The 12430-nt window shown below is 43.6% G+C and overlaps 1 protein-coding gene across 1 annotated transcript in view; it reads right to left on the minus strand.

Moving 5' to 3' along the window:
* Tmc2 (transmembrane channel like 2) overlaps positions 1-9966 on the minus strand; it is a 72161-nt gene extending 62195 nt beyond the window's left edge. The window contains exon 1 of the mRNA XM_005320623.3: positions 9933-9966. Within this exon, the coding sequence (XP_005320680.2) occupies positions 9933-9966 (34 nt within the window). The remainder of the gene's footprint in view (positions 1-9932) is intronic.
* Between the last annotated feature and the right edge of the window lie 2464 nt (positions 9967-12430).

Genomic DNA, 12430 nt, shown 5'->3' on the forward strand with positions numbered 1-12430 from the left:
CAGGGACACTGCTACATCGATGTTCATAGCAGCACAATTCACAATAGCAAGACTGTGGAACCAACCTAGATGCCCTTCAATAGACGAATGGATAAAAAAATGTGGCATTTATACACAATGGAGTATACTCTGCATTAAAAAATGACAAAATCATAGAATTTTCAGGGAAATGGATGGCATTAGAGCAGATTATGCTATGTGAAGCTAGCCAATCCCTAAAAAACAAATGCCAAATGTCTTCTTTGATATAAGGAGAGTAACTAAGAACAGAGTAGGGAAGAAGAGCATGAGAAGAAGATTAACATTAAACAGGGATGAGAGGTGGGAGGGAAAGGGAGAGAGAAGGGAAATTGCATGGAAATGGAAGGAGACCCTCAGGGTTATACAAAATTACATACAAGAGGAAGTGAGGGGAAAGGAAAAAAAACAAGGGGGAGAAATGAATTACATTAGAGGGGGTAGAGAGAGAAGAGGGGAGGGGAGGGGAGGGGAGGGGGGATAGTAGAAGACAGGAAAGGCAGCAGAATACAACAGACACTAGTATGGCAATATGTAAAACAGTGGATGTGTAACCGATGTGATTCTGCAATCTGTATATGGGGTAAAAATGGGAGTTCATAACCCACTTGAATCAAAGTGTGAAATATGATATGTCAAGAACTATGTAATGTTTTGAACAACCAACAATAAAAATTTAAAAAAAAAAACAAAAAACTGGTGCAGGCTGTTGTGGAGCATGCCTGTAATCCCAGTGACTGGGAAGGCTGAGGCAGGAGGATCACAAGTTCAAAGCCAGCCTCAGCGACTTAGCAAGACCACAAGCAACATAGCAAGACCCTGTCTCAAAATAAAAAAATAAAAAAGGCTAAGGATGTGGCTTAGTGGTTGAGCACCTCTGGGTTCAATCCCCAGTACAAAAAAAAAAAAAAAAAAAGAAAGAAAGAAAAAGAAAAGAAAGGAAAAAAGGATTGAGGATATGACTCAGTGGTAGAGCACTTGCCTAGCATGCATGAGGCTCTCGGTTGGATCCTCAGCACAGCAATAAATACATAAATAAAAATAAAGTAAAATGGGGAAAATATCTGAACAGACAGCTCACCAAAGGAATTATACAGATGACAAATGAACATATGAAAGATACATTGTAAAGGTAAAATTTCCAAGCTGATTCTAAGCCGCAGAGCCTGAGTTAAAGTGTAAAAGACCAGGCATCCTAAAGTTTCCAAAGTGCAGGGATTGGGTTAAAAAGTAAAAGACCAGGTATTGTTAGAGTCCCTCTGCTACCCCCAAAACCTGTAATCCCTGTAGCTGTTAGGACAATACTGGAACTGCCCAGTAAATATTTCCACTGACTTTCTGGTTGTTTAATAGCTAAGGGTTCCCAGTTGCTTGGCACGTAGGCATTGCAGGACCTAAACCAATCAGTTTGAATGTGTACCCCACCTAAGAGCACCAATCACTCCTGCCCTGATTGTTCCCGCCAATGTATGCGCTAATCCTGACTCAGGGTTGTTGTTCAATTTTCCCGCGCCTCATGATGATTTGTTCTGATGTATGCAAAGCCCACCGCCCTCTCCAAAAAGTGTACTTAAGCTCTGCTTGAACTCTACTCTGGGCTCTGGGCTGCTCTCCCTTCTTGAGTGAGCACAGAGTCCCAGCGGGCTGGAATGGATCCCCAATAAATCCCCTTTTGCCAATTGCATGGAGTCAGTCTCTTGGGTGGTCTCTCCCTCCGACGTTTCGCCAGACCCTTACAACATGTCATTAGGGAACTGTGAATCAAAACACCAAAGAGGTACTACACACCTACTGCTAACACCAAACGCTGCCAAGAACGTGAAGCAACAGCAGTTCTCATTTATTGCTAAAATGGTTACAGTCACTTTGAAAATGGTTCATCACATATTGAGCAATCGTTCTCCTATGTGTTTACCCCAGTAAGTTGAGAATTTATGTCCACATAAGAACCTGAACACAAACACTTGGCCTTATTCCTAATTGAAGAATCTCAGAAGCAACCAACATGTCCTTCAATAGGTGAACGCATAACCAAACAGGAAGGGATACATACTTAGGAAGGGATGTTACTCAGTGACAAAATGAAATGAAGGCCTGGATAATCTTGAAAGCATATTCCTTGATGAGGCAGTCTGGAAAGGTAACATACTGAATGATTACTACTGTGCAACATTCTGGAAAAGACCTAATTGGAGAGACAGTAAAATAATAAGTGATCGCCAGAGCGTCAGTGGAAAGAGAAGAAGCCTCAATAGGAGGACCACAGGACATTTTACTCTGCATGACACTGTGGATTATAGACACACAACATTATGCATTTACTGAAGCCCATAGAATGTATAACATAAAGAGTGAGCCCTATTATAAACTATGGGCTTTAGGTAATAGTAATGTATCAATATTGATTCAGCAGATACAACGAATGCAGTGTTCCAGGGCAAGATGCTATCCTGGAGGAAAAGGAGGAAAGAAGGTTGTATGTGAAAAAATTTCTGCAAAGTTTTTCTAAACTTTAGGTGTTTTTCTAAACACCTAAAACTGCTCTAAAAAAATCAATTTTTCAAAAATGAAATAATTGATCAATGACACATTTCAAGTGAATAATCAAGACATTTTTATTAAAGACCAAAGGTGCTCATTCGATTGACTTAGAAGCTATAAATAAGTGCTTATAAAAATCAAACATTCCAAAAATTTCCCAGAAACTAGGTGAAAATTTGGTAAATGAACTTGTTTATTATGTTTATTTAATAAGAACAGCTATGTCTTCTTTGATTTTTTAATGTTAATTATAAAACAGTACCAGACATGGTGGCTCATGCCTGTAATCCCAGGGGCTCAGGAGGCCAATATAGGAGAATTGATTTTGAGTTCAAAGCCAGGCTCAGCAACTTAGCAAAGTTCTAAGCAACTCAGTGAGACCCTCTGAATAAAATATAAGAAAGGGATGGGGATGTGGTTCAGTGGTTAAGCACCTGTGGGTTCAATCCCTGGCATTTTAGACTAGCAGAGATCATTCCTAGAAATGATCTAAGAATCTAGGTCTAAGGACCTCCCTCAAGACCTGCCCACCTAATAATGCCATCCTGGGGACTGAACCTTTAATGCACAAATATTTCAGGGGCACTCAACATCCAAACTATAGCAGATTCCTAGATCATTTCTAAGTAAGGGAAAATTCTGAAACACTGACTATTAAGCATAATTTTATTTTATTTTTTAATTTTTTAAGCATGATTTTAAACTTGTATACGTTTGCTTCTAATTTTTATATGCTACAAAGAAATTGTACCTTCAAGTTCATTTTTATATGACCTTGAAAAAACTATTATATGAGTTGTGTGTCTGTACAAAGTTGTGTGATGTATAGTCATGGGCTCTGCTAGTCTAAAATGCCAATAAGTGATAGATGGTAGTTATCCTTCCTGTACAATGGAAGTTTATTCTGTGAAACAAATGTTCTTTTGACTAAACATTATAATTAAATTAGAGTCTCCTATGATCAACATTGATGAGGCCCAACTTTGTATGCAAAGTAATTAATGTGCTTTTGTCAAGAACAAAAGAATAGTCGTATCATAAAGTGAAATGATGGTTGTTCTACAGTAAGAAAGACAACTGTGGAGGACAAACCTGAATGGAAAATGGCAGAAGTTTTGCAGAAAAGGAGTTTTATTGGTCTTGGGTTGTAGATGTGCAAGTAATGAGCTTGAAAAACTATAAAATTTGTTATAATCTTGTCAAAGTTTACTCAATTTGATGAGTTTGTCTTTGCTTCTGTTTATTACTATTTTTTTTGCCTTCACCTACCATATAAAGATTTTTATAGTGTAATCCACCTATGTAGCAAAAATTCTGCATCTTCCCACAATAATCTCTTGTGTTTTATGCCGGTTTTATTATGGTCTTGATGGTTTAAGAGAACAAAGCTTATGAAAGCTTTGTAGGCAATCATGTTATCTTCCTTGTGGGTAATCCTATTATCTTCTGTGCATGTTTTTAAATGTTTTATTGCCATTTTCAAATGAGTAGCCTAATCTAGTTGGGATTGTTGGAAATGCTTCGCAAAGAACTGATGTTTAGGAAAGAGATTAATAAGAGAAAAGGAGATTTAATTGCTTACATATACAGAAGAGTTCACAAAGAACTGTAACTCAAGGAGGTGGTGAGAATTTGGGGCTTATATTCTCTCTTAAAGGGTGACAAAGTGTGGAGAAGAGACTTGATAATGAGAGGAGTTGGGGACAACACTGAGATTCATCTCACTCCAGATAGATTGGCAGTTACCAAGAATACCAACAATAATAAATGCTAGAAAAGATGTGTAGAAAAAGGAACACTTTTATACTGTTGGTGAGATTGTAAATTAGTACAATCACTATGGAAATTAGTATGGAGGTTCCTCAAAAGAGTATGCATGAAGCCACCATATGACCCAGCCATACAACTTCTCATTGCTTATCCTAAAGAATTAAAGTCAGCTAGGCACAGTCAGGCATGCCTGTAATCCCAGCAACTCAGTAGGTTGAAAGGAGGATCATAAGTTCAAGACCAGCCTCAGCAACTTAGCAAGGTCCTCAGCAACTTAGTGAGACCCTATCCCAAAATAAGAAATAATGATAATAAAGAAGGCTGGGAATGTGGCTCAGTGGCAAAGTGCCCCTGGGTTAAATCCCCAGGACAAAAAATGATTAAAATTAGCATCCTATAGAGATACATGCATACTCATATTTATAGCAGCACAACTCACAAGGTCCAAACTATGGAACCAGCCAAGGTGTTTGTCAATGGACAAATGGATAAAGAAAAGGTAGTCTATATACACAATGGAGTTTTATTCAGCAATACAGAAGAATGAGATTATGTCATTGGTGGGGAAATGGATAGAACTTGAAAGAATTATGCTAAGCAAAATGGCCAAACTCAGTCAAGTGTTCTCTCAGCTGTGGAAGTTAGAGAGGGAAAAGGGAAAAAAAGGAGAGTGTGGAGAAATCTCATGCAAACTGAAGGGAGATTCAGTAGAGGAAAAAGACCAAGGAGAGGAAGAGGGCAGGAAAGAGGAAATACTGGGGAATTATACTAGCCAAATTATATGGTTATAGTGTGTGCATGTATGAATATGTAACAATGAATCCCACCATTGTGTACAATTATAATTCACCAAGAAAAAATATAGATTAATAAAATAAAAAGGGGTTCTGGACTTCTGGGTAGGAGCAAGTTATGGAAGGCCACTAGGAAATGTGTATGATAAATAAGCATTGTTTAATAAGTTTTGCTATGCAGGTCAGTGTATTCTTAAGTACTTAAAATGGTCTCCAGAGTAGTTCTCTGTCTGGCATAGGAGAGGGAGACATCTATACAGATGAAAATTTATATCCTGTTTTTAGAATAAAAGAGGAAGGCTAAAAGATTAAGTAATTCCCCTTTATTTGCAGCACACATGTTTCTTGAAATCACAGATAGTGCCAAACTATCTACTTTGTTTTTCCTATATGCCAGTAAAAATGTCCTTTTCTGTTTAAGCCCTGGTGCCTCCTTTGCATCACTATTCTTGTACTTTGGCTCCATAATTATGTAAAATAAAGATTGTTTGAACACAAGCACTGTGATACCAAGACAATGGATCCAGTAACTGAGATGGCTACTAAGTGACTAACGGGTGGGTAGCATATACAACATGGATACACTGGACAAAGGAATGATTCAAGTCCTGGGCAGGATAGAGTTGGACAGAGCAAGATTTTTTAGGTTTACTCAGAATAGCATACAATTTAAAACCTATAAATTGTTTACTTCTGGAATTTTCCATTTAATATTTTCAGACAACATTTGACCCCAGGTAACTGAATCTGTGAAAAGCAAAACCACAGACAAGGGGAGGACTACTATCATTGTCTTCAGCTCAAAATAATCCTTTTGCCAAAGGACATATTTTAGAATGAGAATGTGACACTGGAACGGGTTTTGTAGGGTGAGGTCAGCATCAAAGGATCCTGCTAGAAGCGTGGAAAGAGGGTCTTGTGGAGAGGGGATGGACTCTGGTCTCCAGTTGTAGTAGAGAATGTTCTGTGAGCATGTTTCCTCTGGTTGCTTCTCTTACTGTGAATGCAAGAAGAAGCATCCAACATGGATCTGACTCCACCATTAACAATCCCCATGCCTTTGGGACTTGATTTCCAATTGCTGAGAGTATTGCAGGGATCTATGAGATAACTGGTGTAGGTACATCGAAGAACACTGAGTGCTATTTACAGATTCAAAAATAGATAATTATAGGTGTGACAGGACAGGTTCCTATCCTAACATTTTTCTTTCCCTCCTCCCTTCCTGTGGGAAAAGTCTTTGGTTGAAGCATGCAAAGAAAGTCTATTTAGCATTGATAATAACTCAGTTAGGAAGCTGGGTAGTATTAACCTGTGAGAGGTGTGTTTGCCCTGAAAATTCCCTGGAAGGCTTCCATCCCTTCTTGTGAAAAACCAGCCTCTACCTCAGAGCAAAGCCTGTCTAAGGAAGGGGGCGTGACCCTTGTCCTTGGAGAGACTCAGCACTCCTAGGCACATTCCCAGCCTGCTGAGTTGTTTATCTACAAATAACAGGAGAGATCTGCTGCACCAGGTGTCCCTGACTCAGTCAGGCTAGGTGAGAACCCATAGCAACCCCCTAGCAACTATCAATCAGCCTGAGACAGAGAAAATACCTGGGATGCCAGATGACCCCTCAGTAGTTTATGGTGCTTGATAACATGTTGGGAAACCATGTAGTTCTGCACGTACACTCCTCGTGGCCTAAACCAATCAGTTCAAAGGAATTTCCCTCTTGTACTAACCAATCACCCCTACTCAACCTGTTTCCGCCAGTGAATGTGCTAATCATATTTTAGAGTTGTTTTATGATTTTCCTGCAGTGTGTGATGATTTGCTAAGAGATGCTATGATGTATGTGAAGTCCCTGCCTTCCCCAAAGAGTGTATAAAACTGCTGCAAACCCTGGGCTCAGGACCTCAGCGTCACCAGTTGCTGTGTGCGCTCGGAGGACAGAGCTCACAATAAACACCTCTTTGCTGCTTACATTGATCTTGGTCTCTGGTGGTCTTTTGGGGATACCGAATTCAAGCATAACACTTGGAGGAGGGATGGAGTGACACAGTGAGACTCCTAGTAGAACCCTAGGACTGAACACACACCTGGAGAAAAGCAGGGATCGAGACAAGGGTCCAGGAGAAAAGTCAAAAAGACTAGCTCCCTATTACTTGAAAGGACTAGATTAAAAAGCAGAAAGCCCCAGTGAAGGAGGTGATTCTGGGACCAGCTTCTCCACATCTGGCTGGTGAGGGTAGGGGCAGCATGGGTCCCTCCCCCTGGGGATGAGTGGAGGGATTTTTTCCAACCCCCAAATGTCTGTCACTTCTCAAGATTCGCATCTCCTTCTACACCCTCTGCATCCTAACGAGCTAACAAAATGTTTTTCATTTTGGCAATGAATGGTTCCAAGCGCTCTTCCAAGCATCACAGATATAACTTGGTCATTTGCAAATTTTCTTCCCAGCTGTAATTCCTGTCGTAACCTGGTTTCCCAACTGAACAAAATTCACAGGGAACGTGGAAAACAAGCAAGAATTTGCCCCTTAGTGGTATCCAAACGTCTTCTACACAGAAGATAGGCTTCTCTTTTCCCCTTTAACGGTCAGTTTTTCAATGGACTCCACTTAATACATAATTTAGGGTCTCAAAAAGCAGCTGTCTTGCTAGGAAGACCAGGCTCAGCATGTGTGCCCTTGAAAGTAACAGGCCTCCTCCTGCTTCTTTATGCACCTGACTTTGGTCCGAGAGTTTATAGAGTACAGAACAGGCTGAGCAGCTGGAAAAGCCCAGGTCCCTGATATAAAAATCTGACCTATTTCCCCTTTTTCCATGGTTGAGGGAAATTGCAGTGGTAGGAGAGGGGACATTTTTCAGTAGGAGAAGGTCTGTGTTTTAGGCAAAATGACCTTCCATTCAAAGGTGATTTACCCACAGGTGACTCCTGCAAGGCCCAGTACATTTTGCTGGGGTGGAGGGAAGCCAGTTTGTATGCAGAAGGAGCAGCCACTGCAGGACAATGTGACGGGAAAAGAATGTGGAGAACCAGCCTGGAGTACCCCCATAGCAACTGCCACTGAAGGAGACCGCTGACCTCAGCCCCTCCTGTGAAGGGGGTTCTCCTCTGGCCCCACCGGGGCCACACATGAATTGCAGTCACCCGCCTGTCTTTGGAGAGCGGTGAGGAGTGATGAGGAAGGTGTTTGGGATGGGGAGGAGGGTTAATGGCGTGGGGCTGCTGGGGAGCATGCCGGAAGGGTGTTGAGACACGAGGGGTGCTCTGGATCCCTCCCTCCCACCTAGCCCCTCTCTCTGTGCCTCTTGCTGGCTCTCTCGGCTTAATAGGAAGCTTCCTTGAGGTCTCAGGACCCAACAGTTGGGGAGCCGTGGATGACAAAAGCAGAAAGTCCCAGTGGAGGAGGTGATTCCTGGGACCAGCTTCTCTTCATCGGGCTGATAAGGGCAGGGACAGGAGGGTCCCTTCCCCTGGGGATGGAGTGGAGGGATTTCTTCCAACCTCCCAGATGTCTATCACTCCTCTAGATTCTGTTCTTTCACCCACCAGTGGGGTGCAGCCTTGCCTGGGCTGTGAAGAAGAAAAAAACGGCACCACATCCATGAAGTTCTGTCACCCGAAACGTAGGGTGCCAACCTTGGGCCTGACTCCTGCCCTCTCATCATGCAGCACAGGGCTTCTCTCACACCTGCGGTTTTCTGGAGCTGTCCAGCTATTTCCAGAGTGAGTTGGTTCCCACACAGGCTCACAGAAGAGCTGGGATCATATTCCCAGTGAAACTGTGCCTGAGTACCCACTACACAGGCCTCTTAGGAGGTGCAGAGCCTGCCCTCTGGATCAGGGGCCCTGGGTGTGAGTCCTGGCTATACCACCCCCTGCAGCCTGGGCCTTGCTGTCCACCCTTAGGTCTAGTGGCTTTACAAGACTCAGCTCCAAGTGTCTGTAACTCTGGAAATGTCCCCCTGATGCCCAGGGCTGAGCAGTAGGTTCTCTCTATGTAGTGTTCAGCCCCTTCCCTAATTAAATTGCCTGCCTCCTGGGAGGGATCAAGCATGCAGTTGAGAGGAAGGGGGGAGGGGAAGAAGATGAGGAGAAACCGGGTGGGCCGCTGGGCTGTGGAGGTGAGCCGGTGGGGTACACTCCCCAGGAACCCCCATGTCTCTCACCTGTGTGTGGGGAGCTGCTCCCAGCCTGCCTCCTCACTCCACCACGCGCTGTAAGGGAGAGGATCAGGGGTGAAAGGCTGCCCCTGGGCAAAGGGTCTCCACCTAATCCCCTCAGTTAGTTCCCCAGGCTGGAACCTTGCTCTGGTTATTTGATTCTACAAACTCCAGAGTCCCCAGTCTGTAACATTTCTTAGACACTTTGGAAAAGTCATGCAGTTCCTAATATCAACTACAGGTTACCCCAGATAGACAAACAAATATGTGCTGAGGGGAGAACTCTAGAAGGGCAACTGTAACTAAGACAACAGGAGGCTGAAAGGTCCTGGTGGGCTCTGGGGACCAAGCGACACTGTGATAGCCTCCACCACGAAGGATAACACAAAGCCCAGGCACGGTCCATGCACAAAGGACTCAAAGCCCAAGCATGGTTTGTGCCTTTAATTCCTTCAACCAGTCCTGGAAGGAGGTGATGACTTCCTTCATCTCATGGAGGCAGAAAGAGACTGAAAAACAGAGGAGGCTCTGTGCACGAGTGGCAGATCCTGAACTCAAACACAGGTTCTCCTGATGTCTCTTGAGACTACTGCCTGTGTCTCCACTCCTGCCCAGGAACCTGTGGGTAGACCCCATGAGGATAAGGACAGGACTCACCTTCCCCCTCCAAGCGCTTTAACTGGCGGCTCATGGTCAGCAGGGCTCTTGAGGTCCCCCTCTGGCTCACACAGCTTGCTCGTCCAAGTCCTCCTGTAGCCTGGGGTGCTTTTCTGCCCTCATGGTGACCAACCTGCCTAACTGGACCCCAACAGCAGCCAAGGCTCTTCGGTTTTACATTGAATGTGGAGGTAGGTGAAGTTTGCAAGAGCTGCGAGGAAGGCGGTGGCCAGTTCCCAGCCCATCAATCCGGCCACACACTCCTCTGCTCAGGTTTCCCTGCCAAGAGCTGCGTGGGCCTCATGTTTCAGGCATGACTTATACATGAGGGGCGCTGGAGGGGCCAGGAGCTGCAGGCTCATCTCCTGGCAATGACACCACTTGCACTGCAGCCAGGGGAGGTGTGAGTTGCATCCCAGGGTTCTTTCCCAGCATCTTGAGCCATTGACGGGGACAGGCACCTGAGAGATTCCAGGATGCTTGGGTAAATTGCTTCTGTTTAAAATGCAGATTCCCCAGTGAACACTGGGCATGTGAATCAGTAGGTTCACATCTGGAGGCTAGGTCTCAGGAATTGGCACTCTGGACTTGAAGCCGCAGTCCTGAGCCCACTCTGAGGAATGTCCCCAATTAAGCCACCCGTTCAGCTCAGCAGTTTTTCCCACTGCTGCCTGCAATAGGGAGGGTGAATTTGGTTGTTTTGAAAACCATCAACAGAGTTTCAGAGGGACCCTCAGAGTATGGGATTCTTAATCTGGGGACCCTGAAATTCCCAGTTGTAGATGAAATTTGTGGGTCTGTTAACCGTGATAGGAAAACCATGGCAACTTCATTTATCCTGTGCTTTAGCTGAAATTTAGCATTTCCCTCAATTATCAATGTAGACCAAAAAAAAAAAAAAAATGAGATTCTCTCCCAACAGAGGCAACATATTTTTATATCACGTTAAGCAACTGGGGAATTTCTTGAAACATAATGTATTCTTATTAATACTTTGAAATTATACTAAAGACCTGGCACAAGATCCTTTTATTTAATTATTAGACAAGACGTTTAATATGATATCAATGTCTACTTCAGAATAATTGGTCTCCTTTGTAATCCTAGTATTTCATTTTATGGATTTAAAAATCTATATTCTGAGAAGGCATCTATGGATCTTACTAGGATGCCAAAGAATTTTTGTCACACAATCAGGATTAAGCGCCTGCCCCAGGGCCAGTTTTACGTGGATGCCAGGATAGACCCAGCTCCTGGCCAGGCTCAGGTGCCTCTTTGTCTGCCTTATTTTGAAGGGAGTCAGGAGTAGAAGAGCCAGTCACCATAGACCCTGTGGAGGGAGAGTGCATAAGAATTGCCTCACTGGTGACACATCAAGCTTTACAACTCTGTCTTTGTCCCCTCACTTTGGTCTCTGCAGTACCTCCCTGGCCCTCAAATACAAGAGCTTTCAGTTGCATTCCCTGGTCTCCGTGCTGTAGGACATCAGCAGCTGGCCCTTCTCCTCCCCAGGGCTCTCCTCTGCCCACATGGAGGCAACTGACCATGTAGCGGCAGGGTGACTTGGCCCACAGGAATGAGGAGCAAGATCCCTGCTGGGGTGCAGTGGGCCCTCTCCTCTGACTGAGGAGGAACGTTTTCTATGTTCCTTTCATTTCTAGAGGGAAAGTCCCTCATGTTGAAGCATCTGACTGTCTACACTACAGAATGCACCACTTTTGTCCTTTCCTGGGATAGAACAAGCACCTACGAGGTCCAGACCCCATTCTCAGCTCTGGGGGATTCAATAGTGAATGACCCTAGCCCCTGACTTCAGGGGCTGATGTGTTTGTGTCTCAGGTGGCTAGACTGAGCCCTTGGTGTCTGAAGAGTTGATCTAGAGATTCACAAATTTCTTCTCTCTCACAACAAAGCCTGTTTTCCACAATCATTGACAGGGAGTCAAAATTCAAGTTTGGGAGTTAAGCACAGGCCTTTTACTTTACATTTATTACTTACTTCAATTCCAGCACTTCCAGAGAGTCACACACATCCAGGAAAGAGTGAAAAGGTCTCATATCAGAGAGTGTGAAAAAGAAAATGACAATGCTATTTTAAAACTGTTGTTACAGGGAGAAATCTAAACACCCCCACTAGCTTCACTTGCTCTTGGTTGATTTATCAGTCATTGATTTTGAGGTCTCACGGCTGAAGAATATATTGTTAGTCTCCTATTAGCTTTGCTGTAGATAACACCTCCGATGTGTGGGTTATAATGATAATGGTTGCCTAGGTTACTCTTCAGGAACCTGAAGGCCATTTTTGCTGAAACACTGACTTTTTTCAATTCAGCCTTGCAGATGGATTCGGCATCTCTGTCTTCCTATCGTGTCTGTCTCTCTTGCTACCTTAACCTTTGCGTCGGATTCTACTCAGCTCTGCATGTAGACATATTGATCATTTGAGAAGTGTTTTATCCAAAACTATAATATAGGTTTAACTAGATCTAGACTTGCCTA

The sequence above is a fragment of the Ictidomys tridecemlineatus genome, chromosome 5, assembly GCF_052094955.1.
Source record: "Ictidomys tridecemlineatus isolate mIctTri1 chromosome 5, mIctTri1.hap1, whole genome shotgun sequence".
In the NCBI taxonomy this organism is placed as follows: domain Eukaryota; kingdom Metazoa; phylum Chordata; class Mammalia; order Rodentia; family Sciuridae; genus Ictidomys; species Ictidomys tridecemlineatus.